General features: G+C 40.2%; 1 protein-coding gene across 7 annotated transcripts in view; it reads left to right on the top strand.

The window, feature by feature from the left end:
* Positions 1-22,217, top strand: part of LOC5577280 (6-phosphofructo-2-kinase/fructose-2,6-bisphosphatase) — a 126,227-nt gene extending 104,010 nt beyond the window's left edge. For 3 of the 7 annotated variants that reach the window (XM_021851038.1, XM_021851043.1, XM_021851042.1), the window contains exons 3-9: positions 11,260-11,394; positions 11,606-11,662; positions 12,127-12,384; positions 12,450-12,668; positions 12,730-12,964; positions 13,026-13,153; positions 20,217-20,618. In XM_021851038.1, the coding sequence (XP_021706730.1) occupies positions 11,260-11,394; positions 11,606-11,662; positions 12,127-12,384; positions 12,450-12,668; positions 12,730-12,964; positions 13,026-13,153; positions 20,217-20,297 (1,113 nt within the window). In that variant the 3' untranslated portion in view covers positions 20,298-20,618. Of the gene's footprint in view, positions 1-11,259; positions 11,395-11,605; positions 11,663-12,126; positions 12,385-12,449; positions 12,669-12,729; positions 12,965-13,025; positions 13,154-20,216; positions 20,619-20,783; positions 21,562-21,683 lie in introns of those variants that run through there. The other 4 variants (XM_021851041.1, XM_021851044.1, XM_021851040.1 and 1 more) reach the window with 3 other exon arrangements.
* The last annotated feature ends 3,402 nt before the right edge of the window (positions 22,218-25,619 follow it).

Genomic DNA, 25,619 nt, shown 5'->3' with positions numbered 1-25,619 from the left:
TACTACCATAAAGCCAACGACTTCTACTAAAAAGCCAACGACTACTACAATCAAGCCGACGACGTCTACTAAAAAGCCAACGACTACTACCATAAAGCCAACAACTTCTACTAAAAAGCCTACGACTACTACAATAAAGCCAACGACTTCTACTAAAAAGCCAACGACTACTACTAAAAAGCCAACGACTACTACAGTAAAGCCAACGACTACTACAACAAAGCCTACAACGACTACTACTGAAAAGCCAACGACTACTACTGAAAAGCCTACGACTACTACGAAAAAACCAATTACGTGCACTGAAAAGCCAACGACTACTACGGAACGACCAACAACAACAACGGAAAACAATGAAACGACCTGCTTGTGTGTGAAAAAATCTTCCACTACAACGACTGAAGACACAACCACCACTACTGAAGAAACCACCACCGAGGAGCAAGAAACTACAGTCGACTCTCCATAACTCGATGTTCAAAACGATATAGAATACAGCAACGAAAACAATCAAGAAATCAAATGAACACATATTTATATATTTAGCACTATTATGATCAATGTTGTTAGTTAACTAAATTATTTTTATGTTTGAAACGTTCATTTGGGCAACTTGTTCATAGAAATGTTTTTTTTTATTGAGAATTAAAAATGTTTGGGAGTAATGAGTTATGGAAAATTGTAGGAACTTGAAAATCCATCGAATTATAACAAAATTATCGAGTTGTGGAGAGTCGACTTTATTCGAGGCTGTGTAGATGATAGATCCACAACTCCCAACCCGCATCAAGGTTGAAAATGATGGTGCAATAACGACAACTGCCGAGAGGACAGAAACAACTGACTCAGAAGACGTAACTATCGAACATACTATGATTTGATACTGGCAAAGCGACAGACGTAGCAACGGCGAAATTTCTATCGATCATTTTTTGAACGATTATTTCAAATTCCCCTTATTTCAGATTTCACAGCTAGAGACTGATACACGTATTGTTTTCCGCGGTGTTGGACGTTATATACTAGCGCCTTCGGCAGGACTTATTGTACGAAACGCTATGCTCAAGTAGATGATGACGATGGGTGACGGAAGGAGGTTAAAGAAAAAATCTGTAGAGTTTACGCCCGTTTGTCTGTGATCTAATCGTTGCATAGTCATTTTTAATTCAAACGGAATATTTATTGATAATTATTTATTTATTTTCCTAATAATAAATCCTCTTTTTAGATATTATCGTTATTATTATTATTATTATAGAGTTTTGCCACTTCTCAGCAAAAAATGCTGGAAACTTTCACCTACCCCGGACAATGTGTATGCCAAAGGGGATTAGGCTCCGTGTATCTCATTTATCGGTTTACTTATCCTAATGAGTCTGCTGGATGAGCTTCTCAGTTGTGGTGGTTCAAGAACCGTCTGACTGTGCTGCAGGTTCCAAGAATCACCGCTTTTTGGATGCTGTGTAGATCATTCTGCTCGTCTAGGGCCCTTAGGAGAGACTTTGGGACAATTCCGGTCGCTGAGAGGACTACTAGAACTATACGGACGTCCTTGCCGGCTATTCGGCCTCAATGGAAGTTGATCCTCAATATCAGCTTCTATATTCGAATAGCCTAGATAGCCGTGTAGTGTCGGTAGCCGATTTCAACAAGGCTAGAAATAACACTACGGATTGCCTGTTCCGGTGGTATAAGTCCATCATACAGGTGGCCCCTAATTCATGGTGTCATGCGGCTAAAAGCATACCGTGCCTAGGAATGAATGGTTAGGGGGGTCAAAAGAAACCTAACCGTGAACGGTGCCTGTGGAGTACCAGGGCACCCTCCACAGTATTATGCCCTTACTGTGCTACCCGGAGCAATGGCGCAGTTGACCTTGTACTTCTCCGAAATAATCGGCTACTCATATTTAGCCTCAAATCAGAGGCTTGATACGAGTGGGAGCATGTTAATGTAATATGAATCGAATCAAAATTATCCAGGTGAACCTTCATCATGCAAAGGGCGCATCAGCAGTGCTCAGCAGAAGGTTCACCAAGGAAAATATCAATGTGGGACTAATTCAAGAGCCCTGGGTAAATAATGGAAGGGTACTTGGTTGCCCTTCGAGCAGTTGTAGAGTTTTGTACGACGAAACTCAGTCCAAACCACGGACGGCTATTCTTGTAAATAGGGACACAAAATTTGTCCCAATTACAGAATTTATCCGTAGAGACATTGTTGCGATCAAAGTAGAGGTGCCAACTATCCGTGGGAAAACGGAGGTATGTATTGCTTCTGCTTACTTTCCTGGAGATGTTGAGGATGTGCCTCCATGCTCTGTCGTTCATTTTGTCAACTACTGTAAGAAAATTAATGCCCAATTTATAATAGGGTGCGATGCAAATGCCCATCATACAATTTGGAGCAGCACCGATATTAATAAAAGAGGAGAAGATCTTTTAAACTACATGTCATCTAACAACATAGACATATGTAATAGAGGTGATTCTCCTACTTTTGTAAACTCTATCCGACAAGAGGTTCTTGATCTCACGATCTGTAGCGACTTGTTATCGGAGAAGATTGTGAACTGGCATGTTTCTGATGAAGAATCATTGTCAGATCATAAACAAATCCGGTTCGATTTTGAAGCTGGATCAGAAATAACAGAAAGCTATAGAAACCCGAAGAAAACCAATTGGGATCTCTATCGTTTTCATTTAACGAATAAGAATTCGTATAACGGTCAACAGTTCACGACTGTTTCACAACTGGAAAATGCCTCTGATGGGATCATTGACCAAATGGTCTCATCTTATCATGCTAGCTGTCCTATTCAACAAAGGTCATCTAACAGGGATGTGCCTTGGTGGAATGACAAGCTGGCAGGATTGAGGAAGAAATCCAGGCGGTTGTTCAATAGAGCAAAGATCACTTTAGATTGGGTTGAATACAAAAAAGCTCTAACAGAATACAACAGAGAACTAAGGCACGCCAAACGTAAGGACTGGAGACGGGTATGTGAAACCATCAACAACGCTCCTGCAGCTGCAAGGCTGCACAAAGTCCTTTCAAAAGACCATTCAAATGGTCTAGGTTGCCTTAAAAAAGAAGACGGCAGTTATACTGTTGACTCTTCTGAAACACTGGAAGTAATGATGAGAACTCATTTCCCTGAATCGATCCCATATTCGGATGAAGAACAGGTCTCAGATGAGGCAAGACATGTATGGTCGATAAATGCCTATCAGAAAGCTTGTGAAATCTTCACGCCTTCGAGGGTCGAATGGGCATTGAGTTCTTTTCAGCCTTTCAAATCTGCCGGGAAAGATGATATTTTCCCAGCCTTACTGCAACAAGGAAAAGAGACGCTTTGTCCGCTCTTAACTGAAATATTCAAAGTAAGTGTTGCGCTTTCATATATTCCAAAAGCGTGGCAAAAGGTCCGAGTTGTCTTCATTCCAAAAGCTGGAAGAAAGGATAAAACAACTCCCAAAGCCTTTAGACCTATAAGCCTTTCCTCTGTTCTTTTAAAGACAATGGAAAAAATAATTGATGACTTCAACAAGTCAACAACAGAGTCAACAAGTTTAATAGAAATGCCTCTTTGTAAATACCAATTTGCGTATCAATCAGGTAAATCTACCATTACGGCGCTGCAGTCGCTGGTAAATAAAATCGAGAAATCTCTTGAAGCCAAAGAAATAGCCGTGGTTGCTTTTCTCGATATTGAAGGAGCATTCGATAATGCATCCTATAGCTCTATGAGTTCAGCCATGGAAGCAAGGGGCTTGGATAAAAGTGTTATCGAATGGGTTATGACCATGCTCAAGGGTCGCACAATTTCTGCTGATCTAGGAGGTGCGCAAATATCTATAAGATCTACGAAGGGATGTCCTCAAGGAGGAGTGTTATCGCCCTTACTGTGGTCTCTTGTAGTAGACGAACTCCTTAGAAATTTAATAGATCAAGGTTTTGAGGTAATTGGATATGCCGACGATGTGGCCATCTTGGTTCGTGGAAAGTTTGATAACACGATTTCCGATCGGTTGCAAACTGCGTTAAACATTACTCTCAAATGGTGTAGGAAAGAGGGGTTAAACGTAAACCCTTCAAAAACTACTATCGTGCCTTTTACCAGAAGGAAAAAGGTAAAGCTCATACAGCCTTCTTTGAATGGAGTTCAAATTCAATTTTCGGAAGAAGTTAAACACCTTGGTGTTACTTTGGATAAGAAATTGAACTGGAACTCTCATCTGAGCAAGGTCATAAGTAAGGGTACTAATGCCCTATGGGTCTGCAATAAAGCCCTAGGAAAAACTTGGGGACTGCGACCTAATATGGTAAACTGGATTTATTCAGCAATAGTCCGACCAAAAATTAGTTATGCTTCACTGGTATGGTGGCCCAAGACAAATGAGGTAACCGCTCAGAAGAAGCTGGCTAAGTTGCAGAGACTTGCTTGTATATCAATGACAGGGGCAATGAAAAGTACACCATCGGTTGCCTTAGATGCCCTTCTTAATATACTGCCTTTGCATCAATTCATTAAACTGCAAGCTGCAAAAAATGCCTTGCAGTTTATTCGTTATAATAAAATACTAGATGGTGATTTGATTGGTCACATGAAAATCATCAAGGAATTCAATTTGAATTCAGATAACAAAACAATAGAAGATTGGATGACAACGAAGACCAACTATGATGTTCCCTTTAAAGTGGTTAAACCAAGCCGCTATACTTGGGATTCTGGTGGGCCAAGTTTACGTGCAGGTTCTATTGTGTTTTATACCGACGGGTCAAAGATGGGCGACAATACCGGAGCTGGAGTTTTCGGCCCTGGTATCAGCAAGGTAATCGCTATGGGGCGCAGTCCCACTGTGTTCCAAGCTGAAATACAAGCCATCATTGACTGTACAAATGTTTGTCTCAAAAGAAACTATAGGTTTGCAAAGATCTGTATTTTCTCAGACAGTCAAGCAGCTTTGAATGCTCTAAAGGCATTCACATGTAAATCAAAGTTAGTGTGGGAATGCATTCTTTCTTTGAAGCAATTGGCCAGTAGGAACGAAGTTACATTGTACTGGGTGCCCGGCCATTGTGGAATTGAGGGGAATGAAATCGCCGACAATCTAGCAAGACAGGGTGCAGCTTCGAGCTTTGTCGGCCCTGAACCGTTCTGTGGTATTCCTGAGTGCACTCTCAGGATGAAACTGAAAAATTGGGAAATGTCCATGGTAGAATCCAATTGGAACACCACGGATACATCGAAGCAAGCGAAAAGATTCATAAAACCTAGTCTAGCTAAAGCCCGGGCTATACTGAATCTTAATAAAGGAAATCTTAGGGTAATAACTGGCCTGATGACCGGTCACTGCCCAAGTAGGTATCATCTTAAAAATATAGGAAAAATACAATCCTCTGAGTGTCGTTTTTGTCAAGCTGAAGACGAAACTGCTGAGCATTTACTCTGCAACTGCGGAGCATTGCTTAATCAAAGAACGTTAACATTTGGAAAAGGGTTATTAGAGCCCTTGGAAATTTGGCAATGTAGTCCTAATAGGGTAATAGACTTTATAAAACGAGTTGTGCCCAGTTGGGACAGTGTGACACATCAACCAATGTCTATCACATCTCAATTGTGAAAGGATATTTGATGAGCACCAAATAAAATATGGGTCATACCACAATATTCCTAAATAATGGAAGCAGTGGTTAAAAGGCTCTACAGATGAGGGAAAAAAAAAAATACGGACGTCCTCTAGGTGCCACATCTGCTTCAACTCCTCCGTCAAGTAATGGTACTTTGCTATCTCGTTGGAGAACGTTGATTGAACATTGTGGTCCAATGGTACAGCAACGTCGATGAGTGTCTCGTTTCATCTTTTTGTCGTAGACTACAATGTCGGGAGGACGTCCGTTATGATCTCGCGATCCCAGTTCAGTTTTATGAAACTATTTTCCAGGACCGGGTCCTTCGGTCATCCAAGTTTTACTTCGTTTTTTTTTTTTTTACTTCGAGGTAGGCTGATCCAGCTAATACTGAACAGTCGGCAACGACATTCTCGATAGTCTCCCCTACTGAATTGCACTTCCTACAGCGGTCCTCCACGTCGTCGTGCAACTACCAATAGTTTTTTGTTGCAATTACCCGGTTCTGGATGGCTACCATGAAACCTACTGTTTCTGAGAAGAGGTCACCCCGCAACAGCCCTCTGTTTGACGCCACCTTATTGATGTGCTCGAGCTCCAATTGATGGAGGTGCGTTCCATGCTTCCACGTTGCGATCATCTCCTTAACGGCATTGATGCCGCAGTTCAAATGGTAATCCTCCTGCGCCAGATGCTGGGCGCTGAAACCGTGATTAGCTTCGCATACAGTGTGCTAAATTTCGTGCCTTTCTACAAAATATGCCCGCAGCTGCTGGATCTGGGAGACACATAGTATCTCGATATCGGTGACACCTCTTCATCCTGCTGCACATGGCAGGGTGACTCCCTCAATGAACGATTGGCGCATTCGGTGCTCGGTGCACGCCACTCGTACTGCTCGTTCCATCGCCTCCAAGTCAGTCTTGTTCTGCTTTACCACCCCGAAAAGTGTGGATCACCTACACCTTGTTGTCAGCGGACAGAAAGCTCTTCAAAATACAGTTGACACCAGCCAAGAACTTTTTCTGCAGCTCCTTCTTGATCATCGTGTGACGATTACCTCTTAGTTGCAGGAATCCGAGGTATTATGCCTTATTCCGAATCTCCTCTTGCTCGTAGACGCGGAAACAGCTGGCATCCATAACTTGACCCCGACGTAGATGAATTGACCGGCATTTGTCAAACTCCATCCGGATGTCATTACTGAATGTCGTAACTAGCTGAATGCAATCGCTGCACTGACCCCTCGAATAGCTTCAGGTTGGCCATATAGAAGGTGTGGGCTACTTTTGTACTCCTTTCCCTACTTTTCAATTGTTAGTTCTATAGTTGCTTTGATTGAGTGCTGTGCTAAGGGGATTCATGGTTAGGCAAAACCACAGCGGACTAAAGGTCTCGCCTTGAAAAATCTGAGTCCTGGACCGTAACACAGCTGTACCGTCGGTAATGTGTAGGGACGTGCTCCACATCCCCATCGCGTGTTAGCCTGATGACGTTCCCGTCTACCGTATACAACTGCAGTACCTTGAGAAGCTACAAGTTATTATTATTGTTATTATATAGTTTAGGCATTTCTCGGCAAAAAATGCTGGAAACTATTACCTACTTAGGCAATCTGTATGCCAAAGGGGGTTAGGCTCCGTGGATCTCATTCGTCGTTTTCTTTATCCTAAAGAGTCTGCTGCATGAGCTTCTCAGTTGTGGTGGTTCAGGAACCGTCTCACTATACCGCAGGTTCCAAGAATCACTGCTTTTTGGATGCTGTGTAGGTCTTTCTTCAATTCCAGCTCGTCTAGGGACCTTAGGAGAGATTTCGGGACAGTTCCGGTCGCTGAAAGGACTACTAGAACTATACATCCTCCAGATTTTGACACTTCAGTAGTCGCGCTGTTGTGTCAGTGACGAATAGAGACATAGTAGTCGGGTTCAGATTGGGTACTGCTAAAGTTTGACAGATCGCAGTACATTTTTACGGCACTCTAGATTTTGCTGTATTACCTTATGTGCCATTAAATTTTGGGCAACTGCAAGGAACATGGAAGTCTTTATTTCGTCTTTGGTTATGACACAAGTTTTTTCAGTGAATTAAACAAAAATTTTCTGAATTTTCGAGCAAATTTTGCAGATTACCTGCATCGATTTGTTGAATTTTTGGTAGATATAATTATCACTTTTTATACTCAAAATATAGTCTTTGTTAAATCATACGTCCGATCTACTCTTGGCACCTATAATCTTCTTCTTGGCATTACGCCCGCACTTGTACAGAGAGTGCTTCTCAGCTTATGAGCAAGCAGCTTCTATGAGCAATTGTGCTGTTATTAACAGAGAGCTTTATTCGACAATGGACGATTTTTGCACGCGTATATCGTCTGCCGCTTCTAAAATTCTTCCAGAAAACCTGCTAGGAATCCTCAAAGAATCACTCCAAAGAATGTCCCTGCAATTTTTTTTTAAGATTGACTTAAGAGTTAAAGACTGTACTCGGAAAAAATGCGACACTTTTTTTTAAGTGTATCTTTTTATCGCGTGGTTAAAAATTATTGAAATTTTGGGTATTTTGGGTGTAGAGTGTTGTTTATTTTTATGTATGCAAAATTTTATCGCGATCTGTCAAGTGGTTTTCAAGATGCATTCGTAACAAGAAGAGCAACGCCAGCAAATCTTGGGCGCGGTGATCGATAATCCTGGACAGTTGCACAGATGGATCAGCAAAAGGCTTGGAATCCACCATTCCACCATGTCCCGCGTTGTAAAGATGTTCCAGGGGACGAAGACCATCGAGCGCGCCGCTGGAAGCGGCCGAAAACCGAAAACGGAATACCCAGAGTAGGCGCAGAAGATAAGGCAGCGTCCATTTATTACGTAACGCTAAAATTGGAAATTTTGGACCCCCTCCCCCCCTCCGTAACGCTTTTTGTATGAAAATTTTAAAATTTTTGTATGAGCCGTAACGCTTGAGCCTACTCACCCCCTTCCCCTAGAGCGTTACGTAATTTGTGGATGCCGCCTAAGGCTGTACTTTATGAATAACAAAAACCTTTCCATCCAAGACGTGGCCAAAAAGGTCAATTCATCGAAGTGGTTCGTCCAGTAGACCATGAAGCGGGCTGGCTGCCCTTCCTCCGCTCTTGCCTTGGTTCCACGCTGTTCTGGCCGAATCTCGCTTTGTGCCATTACACCAAGCCTGTAATGGATTGGTACGAAGCGAAGGGCGTTAATGTGGTCCCGGAGGATGTGAACCCGCCAAATACACCAGAACTTAGTCCGATCGAAAAGTTTTGGGCGATAATGAAGAACAAGTTGAGGAAAGGCGGAAAAACATTCAAAACCGATTAAGCTTTGAAGATAAATTGGGAGAAATTGTGTAAGAAGGATGGGCAAAACCTCGCCCAAGATCTCAGGAGCGGTGTTAAGAGAAATGTACGAGCATTCAGCTAGGAGGAGGAAATTCAATAAATAAATTATGCCAAAACTTGGAATTTTTGGTGATCATTTTTGTGTGTCTCATTTTTTCCAGTTAGCTGGAAACAATTTGTATTGTTTCGTATTTACTTTTTTTGAAAAACAGTGTCTTAAACGAATCACTGGACGATACTTCTGAAAAATCTTGGAAGAATTCCATGTAAGATTTATTGAAGAAATTTATAAAAAAAATGCTATAGGGTCGGTGTTCCCTTAGTGGACAGTCCCCTATAGTCGCACTAGTGGCTTTTTACGGCCGTTTTGCTATAAACCTTTTCAAAACATTTTTTGACATGAAGGTCAGGAGCTATTTATCTAAGTACCATTGATACTTAGCTTGATTTTGTTCAAAAAATGATCGAAATAATTAGTTTTGCTTAAAATTTGAGCTCCCTTGCGCCTATAGTAAACCTATTGTTCCTATAGTAGCATTACTGAGAGAAACTATTTTTTATTTTACAAAATAATTGATGAATTAAGAACTTTTTTACATCAAACGAAAGCTTTTGATCCACACTTAGTAGGAATAATATAAAAGTTATGTAAACATACGATTTTGATAAGTATTTTGCCTACGCCGTGATGCTAGTGCTACTATAGGAACAGAAATTAGAAATATCTACTATAGACACATGTATTCCTATAGTGGCACACGCGATAATAAATGCAAACATTTGAGTTTTCGTAGTTTTCATATATTTCCCACAAAACCAAGATAAAATGCTTTCAGATGATGAAAAAATAATGACGATAGCGTTATTTTTCGATTTTATACAAATTTTTGTTCTTAACTATGCGGCTATTGGTACATCGACCCTAGATATTTTTTTAGGGATATCCATAGAGTAAATGCTATAAAAATCATATATTTCATGGGTACAATGTAATCCCTGCCTGGATATTTGCTTGTAGGACCACTTGGAGCAAATTTTCGAAAACTCCCTGTAGGTATGCCTGAGCGAATGTATAGTTTTTATTGGAATATTTCTAGGAATATTACCTATATCATTCTAACATAATGTAATAGTCGCTTGCTGTGAGAAACTCATGGGAATTTTCAGCTTCTAATTGGTCTGGGCTCTAATCATTAAACGCGTCACAAATCCAGCAGACATTTTCCAAACGAGAATGGTCTTTAATCTAAACTGATAACAAGATCCGTTACCCAGTCAAATAATGTAATTGTTTTGTATAGTATATAGTGTTACGTTGATAAGTACAAAAAATGCTGCAGAAATTGTCGTTTTGTGTGTAATTTATGAATGCCTATCGAATACAACGACCAGCTTCTCGATTGAACAACGTTGCACTACGATACCGTTCGTACCCAAGCAGCCTGTTCTTGAGCTGTTGGATTGAATACTTAACAATACACGATGTTTTAAACTTGCACTACCTGCGTTTTGGAAGACATTTAGGTGTCTATCAAAGTTCTGCTTCCACCTTTCAATCATCTCACGTTAGTCCGACAAACTGCGCCCATCTTTATGTCAGAGCGGCTGCATCCTCTCGTATGTACTCCTTTTTTTCTTCCGAAAGAGTCAGATTCCGTTGACTCTATTTGAAGTACTCGACGTTGCTATAAGCAAAGCAGTTGACCTTTTGAGTTGATCAGATTCAAATTTAATTCGTCGTCTATTCTACCTTTCAAAGCTATGGGAGGTGTAGAAAATGAGACCAGGAGTTTCTGAAGCACCATACAGCTACCTGCGAAATCGAAAAAAATCGACTATTCTTACTGTCTCGAAAATTGCCATAAAAATACATTGCCCTTATTTTCTTTGAAACCAATTACTATCAGATTCTTCTTCTTCTTTCTGGCGTTACGTCCCAACTGGGACAAAGCCTGCTTCTCAGATTAGTGTTCTTATGAGCACTTCCACAGTTATTAACTGAGAGCTTTCTTTGCCGATTGACCAATTTTGCATGTGTATATCGTATGGCAGGTACGAAGATACTCTATGCCATGGGAATCGGGAAAATTTCCTTTACGAAAAGATCCTCGACCAGTGGGATTCGAACCCACGACCCTCAGCATGGTCATGCTGAATAGCTGCGCGTTTACCGCTACGGCTATCTGGGCCCCTATACTAAACTATCACAATACAAACCCGAAATAAAAACATCATAAATCGAGCTCACCAATTCAACAAATTCCAGGTATTCGACGCCACCAACTCGACCCGTGAACGCCGCCGCATGATCAAGGACATCATCGTGAACAAAATGGGATACAAACTCTTCTTCGTGGAATCGATCTGTGACGATCCCCAGATCATCGAGCAGAACATCATGGTAAGAACTTTGTACTCCTCTATCTCTCTCTAGCAGTTCAACAAATCCACTGGTTCATTTCCATCTTTTTTTCTCTTTCTATATCTCAACAATTTTTCATAAAATAAAATGTTACACCAATCCAATCCCGATTCGATTCGAACTGTGCTCATTCTCTAACGTTGATTGTTTATATTTTGTGTACGCGTTCCCCAAAACCCAAATCTCCCAGATAAAGGTCAGCGGCCTTGAGTACTTGCCCCCGCTGGTGTCCTTTAACGGTATTGAGGTGACTATAGTGTATCAGAATCAAAATCACTTGTGTTTCATCACTATCTATACCGTTGTCACATTCTCAATCAGTCTCCCATTCACCGTACCTGTGTGAATACCACTTTGGTGTGATCCATTTGTCTTCATTCACAAGTCGTGTATGTTCCCTCGCAATCAATTTCCGATCATCTGCGAGCTGTGTGTTTAGCAACGTTATCTAATTTTGCTACTTGTGATCCTAAGTCTTAGTTTACTTATGCGTTCTTTGAAATTTTCCGTGTCCGGTGATTGGTTGTTCTTTCAATCCGTAAATTCAAAATTTCTGTTCATAACTCCAGACTTGTAGTTCTGCGCCTTTTGTGCCCCCATTCAACCACCAACCATTCGATCAAACTCTTTCCTTCGTAAGACTAACCGTGTTTAATATCTGTTTGTTTCGATTTGTTTCACCCTCACCAAAAAAACACGCCACGTCCCCAGGAAGTGAAAGTGAGCAGCCCGGACTACCGCAACATGAACATGGACGAAGCGCTGAACGATTTCCGCCTCCGGATCGAACACTACCAGGAACGCTACGAACCGCTGGTCGAGGAAATCGAAACGGACCTGTCGTACATGAAGATCTACAACACCGGCGAAAAGGTGGTTGTCCACAAGCACGAAGGCCACATCCAGTCGCGCATCGTGTACTACCTGATGAACATTCACATCACCCCAAGGACGATCTACCTGACGCGGGTGAGTTTCGGAGCGAGTGCTTCCTAACGATTCGGATACCTGATAGCAAATCTTAATCTTTCCAGCACGGTGAAAGCGAGCACAACCTCAAGGGACTGATCGGAGGCGACTCGGTGCTGAGCGATCGAGGTCGCCGGTACTCGCAAGCCTTGTCCAAGTACATCCAGGAACAGCAAATCGAGGGCCTACGGGTGTGGACCTCGTGGCTGAAGCGCACAATCCAGACCGTTGCGGATGTCAATGCTCCCCAGGAACGCTGGAAGGCTCTGAACGAGATCGATGCTGTAGGTTTTTTTCGTTTTAAGTCTTGAAGTTCTTCAATAACCACGATTTCTTCACCAACAGGGCATCTGCGAGGAAATGACCTACGAGCAGATCCAGGCCAAGTTCCCCGAGGAGTTCAAGGCGCGAGATCAGAACAAATTCGCCTACCGCTATCCGCGCGGTGAAAGCTACGAAGATTTGGTGGTCCGGCTGGAACCGGTCATGATGGAACTGGAACGGCAGGGTAACGTGCTGGTCGTGTCGCACCAGGCCGTTCTTCGCTGTGTGCTGGCGTACTTTTTGGACAAATCGGCGGGTATGGGGGTGCATAACCTCAAATGAGGAGTCAATCAATTGAACTGTATCTTATTTTTTAGACGAGCTCCCTTATCTGAAAGTGCCCCTGCACACGATCATCAAGCTGACGCCGGTGGCCTACGGGTGTAAGGTTGAACACATCAAGTTACCGATTGATGCGGTGGATACGCACCGTGCGAAACCCGAGGTAGGTGGTTTAAGATTTCTTCCAATTTGGTTTCGGTTTCGTTTTGGTTTTGGTTCGTTTAACATTCACGCGTTTGATCGCGCACCCTTGGTGTTGTTGCTGCTTGAAGGAATCACGTTGATTAGTGTAAAACGAAGGGGTGTTGGGGTGTTTTGAGTACAAATAACATTTGTAGTGTTGCTTACTATTGAATTTTCTAAACCAGAGATTAGTTTGCAGTGTTTCGTGCACAGAACTATTTTAGGACTAGTGGGTAAACAAACTGCTTTGAGGAATCCGAGAATACCTCTGCATTCTCAACATTCTGAACGAGGGAATGAACGATACGATATCACGGTAGTAAGCGATAGAATTTTTTTTCGATCGTTACGATGCATGTCATTAAGAATCCTGATATAAATCATAAAGATTTGTGAGACGCTTGAATTCTGTGGAAGTTTCACCTTATTGAAGCATTTTGCTCTCAGTTATCTTGGAATAAAAACAGTGCTCAGCCACCGACGTCAATTTAATAATGCAAAATTACAATCCTCACAATACTTGAGACACTTTTTTATGATAATTGGAGATCTGTCAAACACTTCTAACAAAGTCTTAACTTTGCTTATTCTTCATCGACAAGCTGATGAAGAAAGTTATTGCAGAAGGGTTTCCAGTTCGCTGGCGACCCGACGATTTAAACCATTTTTTACGCTACGCTCTACTCAGGATACCCGTAGTCGGCTTCGTAATTCCGTTGTCCACTTGGCGATTCATCGCAATGTATTCGGACCAATCCCGGCAATGGATCAAGCCTACTCTGTCGCTTCTTCTAGCATTTTGTGCATGCTCTTGATGTGCCCAACCTTCTATATACATATCTAGACAAACTGCGTCATGAGGAAGTTGTTCTCATCACAGTTCTGAGCTGAACTGGTAGGTCTATCTTCCTTTCTACTCACGGCCAACTAGGCATCAATTCGATTCTTATCATTTAATATCATCCGCTATGATTAAAACGATGGGGATCATACTGGCAAACACGCAGTGTCAAGACCTCATCATGCATTCCTGTTCAACAGTGTTGGACCGAGAATGAAGCCTTGAAGAACACCCGGTGTTACTTGCTTTGCTTTCTGTCCTGTTCTGTTCTGTGTTCTACTCCTTCGGTAGAATGTATTCCAATTTGATTTGCCCTTGCTGCAAACTATTGTGGACAACATGATAACGAATACTCACATGCTTCGTACGGTTTCTCTATATTCCAATCTCAATGTTCAGACACGGATCCACGTTTGAACGGATAAGCCAAAATTATCACAGGATGACATCCAGTTGCGTATTCCATACGCGGCTCGATTGTTTATGACCATTTAGCGCTTGCTCGATTCTACTAACCTTTCCGTTCTGCTCAGAACATCCTTCTTGTTGCATCATAAAAAATGACAAGAATAGCTGTCACCGTATACAATTTCTTTCTTTCGACTTCGGTACACTTGAGCCGAAAATCTTTAAATGTTTCAGATTGGGCGTCACACCTGATCATGCTTCTTCTGGTGTTTCGTTCTGCAATGTTCGTGATGGACTCTGATTCACTAAATATGCTGTGATTGATATTGCTTCTGCTCAAACTTCTTTACCAAGTTTCGCATCATTCAATTAGCATCTTTCCTTTTGCAGAAATGTCCGATTAATACTCTCGGCAACTCTGTTTTGCTGTGGAATAAACGGAATACCGATCGATGTCGGATACATTCAGCTTCAAACAATTCTCCATTTGCATATTCCGTTCCATTATCCGCTCGTAGGATTTTGATCTACTTGCCGGTCTGCTTCTCAGCCTTCGCTTTGAAAGCACCGAACGTCTAATTTTTACTTCGGAGAAAGAATACATTCACCTTCCGACTTGCGTGGTCCACAAATGTAATGAAATAATGGCTGCATCCTTTTGATGGAATTTCAATTGGACCACATCAATCCGAATGCATCAGCCGATCTTGACACTCGCTACTTGGAAACGGTTGTCGTACTTGCTTACTTTCCAGGAATTATACACAGCTGGCCAAGGTTTCATTTCCGAAATCGATTCCACAGTCCATTTGCTTTAGCTTCTTCAAACTTATCTCGTTGATATGTCTTAAACATTTGTGCCAGTTCAATTCCGTTCGCAAGGAAAGCATTTTCTTGTCGTTTCACTCGAAACAAGTCACCGTCTTCGACGCCAGTAATAATTAGTTCTCCGTCCTTATTCCAAACTCCGCCGTAAAAATCATCTTGTGACCTCATTTGCAGATTGTTATCATCGATAATAAATCGGTAGCCAAATATGGTATCTTGAGCACGCTTCCGACATTTACACAACCTTCACTGCCACCCAGCGATACAGAACCTTTAACAAATGCCTTCATAGGGTCGATAGGGGCATTATGGTCTACCTAAGCAAAAGTTCTTGAAAAGCATAGGAACACAATACCTACACTCCCGTGCATAAGTTTGGATTCACCCCATTAAAAACATGCAAAACTGTTCAGTCCATATCTCGGTGATTACACGTCCAATTGAAACTCTCTAAGCCGCATTCGAAAGGCAAAGAGTTATTCTTACTATGTATGTGTTTTTCCAAAAATATTCTTTGAACTTTATATACTAAATTTTTACTTAAAGTTGTGGCATTTTTCAAAAAACGCACTGGAAAAATCTGGAAAGTATTCAAAATTAATGAAACAGCCAGTCAAGTCATCGTGCAAAAGTTTGGGTTCACCTCTCACTATACATACCAAGATCAAGTTTTGGTCAGCCTGATGACGTCGAAGCTGTTGGCAGGGAATCGCCATATGTGGATATGGGGATAATCCTGATGTGTGCCCGGAACCATCTGATTTCTTGGCATTAGATGTCGCAAATACTCAGATTGACTATGAAAACCCTGTCGACGATGCCAGTAATGATATGTGGGGGCTACCCCGTTTGGCATAAAGTCATTTGGCATAAAGTCATTTGGCATAAAGCCATTTGGCATAAAGTCGTTTGGCATAATGGTCATTTCGCATAATGGTCTTTTGGCATAATGGACGTTTGGCATAAAATAAAAGAAATTATAAATTTAAATAGTGCTACTTGAAAGATGATCTGGTGATCAAAAGGGAAAATTGTCCATGAAAATGTTAGTAGTCTTAACGCCATAACGTAGGACATTGTCAATGGAAATGTTAGTAGTTATAATGCAAACCACTAGTTTAACAATGTAATGAGTAAGAACAGCCTATGACCAAAAGAAGGGAAAATCATATATGAGAATGTTAGCAATGGTAACGCCAAAAACATAGCAACTCGGTTCTCAATGATTATGCCAAATGACTATTATGCCAAACGACCGTTATGCCAAATTATTTTATGCCAAACGGCTTTATGCCAAATGACTTTATGCCAAATGGCGTTCCCCCTGATATGTGAATTGCTACGCTGGCCAAAAAAGCCTCTCTTTTCATACAGTGTTTATAAGATAAGTCTGTCGTAGATTTAGTTGACAATTGAACGCAGAACTAAATTAGAGATATATGTATTATTGTCCTAGCTATTTTGCTTATTTTTTGCTTAGAAGCTTGCAAACACAAACTTCTACAACTTATTGCAACAGATGAAAAACATTTATGTCTAGCAAGAGTAAATATTTTTCGTCAATAAATATAATTTTAAACAATGTAATATGTTTTATTTCCTTTATCAATAGAATGAAAACGATGCAAGATTACAAAAACTTTAATAGAAGAAGGTTTACTTCAGTTTCGCCGTAATCCACTAATGGGATTGTTATGCGGGTACTTTCAATATGGGACGCACATGATTCGGTATTTTTTTCGCTTTTTGTCCACACAAAATCTTAAATCTATATAAATAAAAATGGAATGGTGTTTGTATGTCACGATATGGCTTACGAACAGGTCAACGGATTTGAATGATTCTTTCTCAGTTTTGTTCGTCAGGGGTTCCGACGTGTTCGTGTGAATAAAAATCCCAGGATATTCACCGGGAAAGTTGAAAAACGAGCGCGAACGAAACTGTCATTTTATATGGGACGATCAAAAGCGTTTTTCAACAGCCTACTTGATGGCAAGACGAAGTTTGGTGGGACCAATAGTTAAGTATAAATTTGGAAAGTACACTAAAAATAAACACCATTCATGACGCTAACTCAAAACTGGTGAAAATTCATATGGGACTGTTATGCGAGTATGTACAGTAAGCTTAATTTGTAGTTTGAAGTGTCTCCTTTCATACCATAATTGCATTTTGATGAAAATATTATTTAGAATTTTGTTGGGACCATTTTTGAAAAAAACTACGGGGTAATATGAGCTACCATACTAAATCTTATTATTTTAATTGAAAACCCGTTTGCAAGGCTATCTAAATTAAGAAGAAGACAATATGTATGATAGAGTTTAGTACAAAAACTGGATAGAAGTCCGATTTGAATCATGAATAGGTATATTTTGCTGACAGTTCAATAAATCATGGTTCTTAGAGTTTCAGTTTTCAAACATTGCCGTTCAAATAAGTTTAACCAGTTAAAAAACTCTAGTTTTAATTGAAATCACGTGCGACGACAATATTGCAATTAAACTGCATAAATGACAAGCACTTTTGATTTTCTATTTTTGTGATAAGATAGCTTTGACCGGCTATGACCATATTGCCCCGTTCCTAGATGTTTCAAATAAATTATGTTTTATTGAAAATTTATTTTACAATCTATACAATTTCGTGCACAAAATGCCTATAAATAATGGAAGAACGAACTGCTGTGAAAAAAAATTGAAAACAATAAACAAAACTTTATGCAAAGCTTATTTTTACATCCAAAATCTTATAAGATTTTGGTAGTAGCATTAATGTTTCAGATTTTTATCGATATATGAAGTACACAATTAGATTTTTGCGTGCTTTTCACGATGGTGGCTTATTGAAGCATACTTTATGAGGTCCTAAGGTTATCGAGGTCAAAATCTGTTTTATAAGTTAAAATGAAAGGTGGCCCATTTTACCCCGTATGGCCGTACTACCCCGCCTTCCCCTACCTGATTTATTAGCGCAGTTCCGACTTCATGGTTCATCTTCTCTTCATCAACGAATCTTTGATCAGCTCTCGCCATGTGACCCATTGGTCCGGAGTCAAAACACCATTCGCTCGTCTTTAAGTTTCCAATAGCAAAAAATACTGCAATTCCCTTTCGATTTGCTCGGCTGCATCGTAGGTTTCTTGGCAGCACTTTTGGCGTGACCTGGCTTCTGACAATTGAATCAAATTTCGCTTCTTTGCCAACTTCCGGCTTCGAGTAGGATTTCTTCATATTTCCCTTGCTGTACAACGCCGGACCTAGCTCCAGCTTCGCATATTGGGAATCTTGGCTTTGGAAGCGTCCGCCGTCATAGCTACACCAGATGTTTCTGGCTTTTTTTGATCAGGCAGCCATCAGAAGTATTCCAGCCAACCAGGAATCATCCACCTTGAACTTGCACAATTCACCAGACGTACCGACGTAAACTTTCGCAACAAGCCAATCTTCCTGGTCAATCCACTACCTTGAAAAGCAGTTTCCAGCTTCTTCCAAGCTTCTTTCGCGTTTGCCCAATCCTGTACCAGGCTGTAGTTATAGCTTTTGAGACTTAAACATATCATCGCCAGTTGCTCATCGATGCTTACAGCGTTTTAACTTCCTTCCCGGATCAGTATCAATCGCATAGCAAATGCCCATGTGGAGTAATTATCTCTTCTGCGTAGCTTCTCTATAGGAGGTAATGCCACGGATCCTCCGTTGACTCGTACACTTCCGGTTGCAGTCGAACTTCAGTGACCTGATCCATCTCCAAGCTGACAGGAACGAGAAACTCCTGCATTCGCCATGTTGGGAACCACTGGACCAACATAGCGATCAACCGATCGCTACCACCACTATCACTACTATGCTCACTGGTAGCAGCTAGACTGCTACCCGTAGATGCGCGAATAGTAAACAACAACAACTGTTCAGCCATTGTTATAGTCCGCGCGCTTGCCGCGATTACATGTGTACTTTTAGTTAGTCATTTTAATAAAGTTTTAAGCATGTTATTCTTGTACGTTCGCATCTAATTAATGTAATAGTATGCACACGCCCACCCCGCCGGCGCGTACGTAACACGCCATTTTCGTGTTTCGTAACTTTTGCTATTTTCACACAGTTTTTGTAGTAATTTCACTCACAAAGCTTGATCCGCTTTATCCTCTGTTTGAATGCGGCCCTTTGAAAACTGTCCATACGCCTTGTTTGACCTTGTACTGCACGTCGCCTATGTGTGACTTCGTGATTTCGTCCAGATCCCTGGACACAATCCCCGTTTCTGAACATCAAACCTTCAATTCAGCTTTTTTCACCCGCGATTTCAAATCGCATTTCAAAGAGCATTCTAAAAGCATGACAGGCAAAGAGCATTTCAACGACAAACATAGGCAGATGTTATCTTGTCTAATCAAAACCTCAATTTGGAAGAGCATTTAACATATAACATATCTTTGCAAGAAGTAGCGAGGATCCATTTATCTCTTACCGAGTAACCCGTTTAAAGCCGAAGGAGGTAAAGAAGATGCTTATAGAACCCTGTATTAGCATTTTAGTAACGATATTTTCTTCTTTGTTCAACAAAGCTTCACTACTCGCCGCAAAAACAATAACGCTTCTACTAACACCCGCCTTATGCACGCAATACGTAACTCATTCAAACGCTTGGCATTTCTACATTTTTCATCTTTCCGTATCAAACTATGGCACTTGACACTATTGTCCCGGAGGAAAGACGTTCTGCATGAATACAATTCGCATAAAGATAATTTGAAATCCTACCTGTTCTTGTATGAAACGGTTTTCTGCGAAATGTTGTCCTAATGATCATGCAAAAAACTAGACCTCTATACCATCTCGCTGACTAACCAAGGCCATTGTCCACTTTGTCACATTTATCCCGTTGTTTCTAACCTTCGCACACTCGCACACATGACCAACGATGTAATCGCCAACCGCAACCATACCTCCTCCCTCTCTTCCAGATGCCCGAGGACGACAGCGCTGGCTCAAGCACAGTCGTCACGCCGGATGATTCACCGACAAATGGCACTTGCTCGAGATAAATCTTGTCTCGCCGAGCAAGAACAATTGGCAATTTGATACTTGAAACAGAAAGCAAAAAGATGAAATCATGCTTGAGAGGGACACACTATTCCACAATGTCTTAAACGTCGAAATTGAAAATTTTAATAAAGTTCAATCAAACTGTGCTAACAATATAATTGTCTACTGATAAAGAACTGTATGTTAAGTGTAAACTCATGTGTCGTCGCACAATTTTTTAATAGCATTTAGATAGCATCTTAGTTATAAGCCATTTCGTTATTCAAACTGTTGTTCAAAATTTGGAATTGGTGAAATATAGGTTTCAATCAAAATGTAAACTAAGTGGTGTTTTATAACAATCATCGAACCTTCGTGAGCGCAACGCATCAACCGGGTCGAAACGTCAGTCCGAAGCAAAGCGTGACTAATCACATTTCCGATCCGTTCCTTTTTGACTAACCAACTTTGCACTGAAAATGTCGTTTGTTGCTCGTAATTCGCAGGTTCCCGGCTCGTTGGATTCCAAATTCGTCACCCAAAAGCTCAGCGCGTTGGCACTGTAAAACTGTAGGCGAGACATGGCAGCACGGATCGTCCCATTCTGTACACTTCGTTTTGGCCGTTTTTCATGTTTTATGTTTGTTTTGTTGAAGAAAAAATGAAAGTTTATAAAACTAGGTGATAACGATTGCTACAAAGTACTTCATCGCATTCGATAACTGATATTTGTTGCTGTAGATTTTACTTTAGTTTTAAGATCAACCTGCAACGTTTCACATTTTAAGTTTGCATTTAAAGTTTTTGTTTTTGTAGAACATTTAGCAATCCTTCTAGATTGTTTATTTGACCGCCATCACTAGCCAATAAGAGACTCTAGCAAAAAGAGACTTAATTCTTCCCACAAAACAATCGAACGTAAGCGAAGCAAAAATACAACCGATGTAAACAGTTTTTTGTGTACATTTACATTGAGGATCCATTTTTTCTACAATCTAGTGAATTATCTAAGAAAGTTAAATTGAAAATGAAAAGACATGTGCATCTATGAAAATCCATCAATAAATGCAATTGAAACCCGAAAGAATTAAGGAACAAAATACGAACAAAAAGTTGTACAGGCAACCGACATTATGAACAGAGACCATAACTAGGGCGTAAGTACTCCATAGTAGTCTATTCTCGTAGGACCGGAGACGAGACAGTAATAGGATTAAGAGAAATATACTAATTTAAATAAACAACCATTCACTACTATACGGAGATGAAATCTCGACGAAACGAGAATGAGATTGTTATTTGCATGTGAACAACCCTGTAGTCAAATAACCGACAGTAAAGAAACCCCTTGTTCTGATTTCGCCTTGTAACAAATGATTAAGATTTGTTTTGCTTCATTATTCCAGAAAGCCCACCTTGGAGCGATCACCGATTTGATTGAGCCTATTTTGGATTGAGAGCGACATAAAACGTCGAATCGTGCAAAGGTTTCGCTAAATAAAGGGGGTTGGAAAGCTTCTGAGGTAGTCTTGAGAATAGGTACGATTTGGAGGACGACTAGCGATTGATTATGATCAACTACTAGAAAGTGGCTTAGAGTCGGTCACTTTTGTGTTAATAAGCTATCTGGTCAACACGAAAAACATCATGTTTTAATAAAAATGTAACAAACAATAAAGTGGTGGTCTTATGGTAGATTACAGCTCTATGTTCTGTAACAAGATGTCACTTTACTGAATAAGAATCCTAGCTACTGTGATTGGCTCTTTCCATACTGAAATTTGTAATTTACTTATAACTCAAAATCCTTCCCTAATTCGTTTCTTAAATATCGAGTAAGGATGAGTTGGAGTTCACTGTAACAGTGGTGGATCCGTGTCAGATTAGGAATCAAATAAACGGCTGTTCTATGAAAGGGCGTTGCTCCTACACAACGTGAAGAAAACTCTCTCATGTCGAAGGATGGGTTCGACAAATTGAGAAAAAAACAATCCGAACGATCCTGTAGTGACAATAACTGAATTGAAATTGAATAAAACTATAAAATCAAGCACAAACAATGGGTATTATTTTATTCAGTAATTCCCCCTGAGACCGGCCCACTATTTAAAGTTTGTTTTTCAAAATCTCGATTTATCTCCATATTTTTTTTCTTTAGCTTATTACTTGACAAGTAGGCGAATTCCGGCGAGTATTTTCTTCGAAGAAAAGAAATTTTCTTGCTTGAAGTGATGGAAGAAAATTTCTTCTCTTCGAAGAAATTGTTCGCCGGAATTCGCCTACAGGTGACTGTTTCAAACTGTTACGAAAATTGTTTAAATGTCGTCAAATCGGTCATTGCAGATACCGTAAGGACGCCATTCACCGCTCATTGAGCTATTTTGAAAAATATGAACAAATTTAAACAATAAAAGTTATCAGCATGTATTTTCATTTCATTTATTTAGTGAATATCTAAACAGACAGATAACACTAAATCAACAACTTCACGCCACAATACTCGGTTCGTGGCCGCATCTCTCCATCCTCGGTTCTGCCCCACGCTCACCAAATCGATACGCACTTGATCCGCCCACATAGCTCGCTGCGCTCCACACTTTCTTGTACCAACCGGATCCCGACTAGAGGTATATAACAAAAATATAATAGAATTTTATCAGAATATGATATGCATATCTTATTATGATATAATTTTTTTAGGCACCGTTATTCAAAGAAAATATTAAAACAAAAAAAATAACATAATATGTTATGTTTATTGAATATATTTCTATATGTTTATTTTTAACAATTTTATAATACAACTAAATACCTACATATGGGTGAGTATGAAAGAAAAGTCTCTAGGGTCTCTAAAATCATCCAAGTGGTAACAAATTGTTATTATCTTAATTTAATTATTGACTAAATTGCAAGTGATTGAAAATTGACTTTTTTTTTCAATTATATTTATTTGGAAGGCCCAAACGCCAAAAGGCTTTACGGGGCCGATAAAACTATTTCTTCAAACTGAAGATTACAGAAGAGTTGGAATCGCAATCACTTCGAGATTCCTGAATGGCACAAATTTTCTTTTTTTCTTTGCCTCGTCGAGTTGACAGCCCTCGCTTGCTGGTACCATCGAAGCTTTCGCACGGAGAGGATGAGCTGTCGTCGTTCCCATCGTCGTCGTCGTCGTCGTCATTGTCATCGCCGTTGTTGTTTGCGATTTGTTGTTTCGGTTGGTCCGCAGGTTTTGTTTTCGGTTTGCTCTCGTCTTCTGCAAGCGCACGCCTAGCGCTTGCCAGAATTTCACCAAAAGAATCACGGGATGTTGTTGGTTGGCTTGCTTGGATCGATGGGAAATCAGCTTCGTTGAAAGTGGATTTTGTGGTTGAGACTGCCGTTGTTTTAGTCGCGGTTTCGGATGCCGCTACATCCACACATTTTTGATGGGGATGTACGGGCCTCGAGCAATATCTGCAGGTTTTTTTCTGGTTACAGTGTAGAACCGTAGCGGTCTGGTTTTCGATTGTGATGAACGATGGAATCGACGTTTTGAGTCTCATTTGCAAGACTCGCACTCCGTTGTAGACTCCACCGAAGTAGTTTTTCCAGCGCTCGTTCTGGATGGAAAGGACATCACCATACCACATCATATGATCTCCCACAGTCGCATGAGGCATGGAAGGAGGAAGGTCACAAACTCGAACAGTGACTGCCCCGCTATCCACATAAATGGGGATCTTAAACGGCTGGTCTTTATACACAAAAGTGCGCTTGAGATTGTTCAGCTTCTCATACCGCAACGCAATGTCATTGTTCTTCATCTCAATGTACACACAGTTACGGGTGTTGTGCAATTGAACACTAAGGACGTCCGCGAGGTTCAAACTAATCTCGTTCTCCATAAAGTTTTGAACTCTTCCGACATCGGGTCGGACTGGAAGAACGTTGAAATCAACCACAAGAGTATTCTTCCTCACACTACTCATTTCTACTACGATAGCAGTACGAAGTCGAAGCACGGGAGCAAAGCAAAAATACGACCGAAGGCTATGAGCTAAGGCTGTCAACTGAAAATTGACTTGTTATGCCATAAGTTCAAATTATAATTGCTTTTTTTTATATAAAAACATACATTTTTCTGTCTATTGCTCCGAATATAAAGTTTTATTAGAATTTGCATATAATTGTTCAAAAACTCGTAACTGGATGTGTTATCCCGTATATCAGACAGTATTACAGTATTGATACGTTGCATCAAAAATTACAACTAAGTTTGATATGTTTTTGATAGATATAAAACATATTTTGTTATATTTATGTTACAATTCATAGAACTTTTTGTTATAATTTTAGTTGTTTTAACAACATATTGCATAAAAATTGTAACAACATATGTTCGATGAAATCTTTATATCATAATATAGTATCCGTTTTCTCAACTTTCTCGGAGGATTTTGAGAAATATTATTCCACACAAAACGTCCAACCCCTTGAGGAAAACAAATGTGAAAGTATTGTTCAAATCGATCGTCTTGTTCTCAAGCCAACTCGTGACATAAAAACACCATTCCATTTTCATTTATATAGATATGCCTCTTTTGTGCATCTTACTACAATGTTTAAAAGTATTTCAAAACATAATCTTTTTTTTTATCTTCATAGAAATGAAGAGTTTAAGGTAAGGATGAAATAAAGCAAACAAAGCCAACGGTGTTGAATCATGTATCTTAACTTGTTTATACAACTTTTGGTCAATTAGGTAACGAATGAAGCTCTTATGAATGATTTTCAAGAACATTTGGATTTATTGATTTATTTTTAAAAAGACACCGACACGTTAATGCTTCCAGTGGACGATTTGCCCTTTGAAGGAAGCACCACACTAGACAACGGACTAGCATGCAACGCCCAGTGGCACAGTCGAAAGACTTTCCTGACGAAACATTTTCCGGACTGAAGCGGGAATCGAACCCACACCCCTTGACTCGATGCGGCTAAATGCTTGGTAACACTAACCGCACGGCCACGAAGCCCACAAATTATTTAAAGCAACTAAAGAAAATTTTGAGTGCTTAAACTGTCTGCAAGAAGTTTTGAAACTCTAATTCAAAACTTCGAGTCAGATAAGTAAGAGAAAAATCAAGTCAATTGTAAGAGGAAAAAAAATCATAAAATATTTAGAAACATTGCTAATCAATGAGTGAAGTGAAACAGTTCTAAGAAGTATAGTGTAGCAAAATAGATTATTTTTACAAGAAATTAAATCATTATTGTTTAAAAGTTATTTATGCATCATTGAATATGTTTAATGGCATTACCATCAACCGTAACAACTTTCTACGATAATTTTGTAG

The sequence above is a fragment of the Aedes aegypti genome, chromosome 3, assembly GCF_002204515.2.
Source record: "Aedes aegypti strain LVP_AGWG chromosome 3, AaegL5.0 Primary Assembly, whole genome shotgun sequence".
In the NCBI taxonomy this organism is placed as follows: domain Eukaryota; kingdom Metazoa; phylum Arthropoda; class Insecta; order Diptera; family Culicidae; genus Aedes; species Aedes aegypti.
Note: the sequence above shows the minus strand (reverse complement) of the source record. Positions and strands in the feature narration are given on the sequence as shown.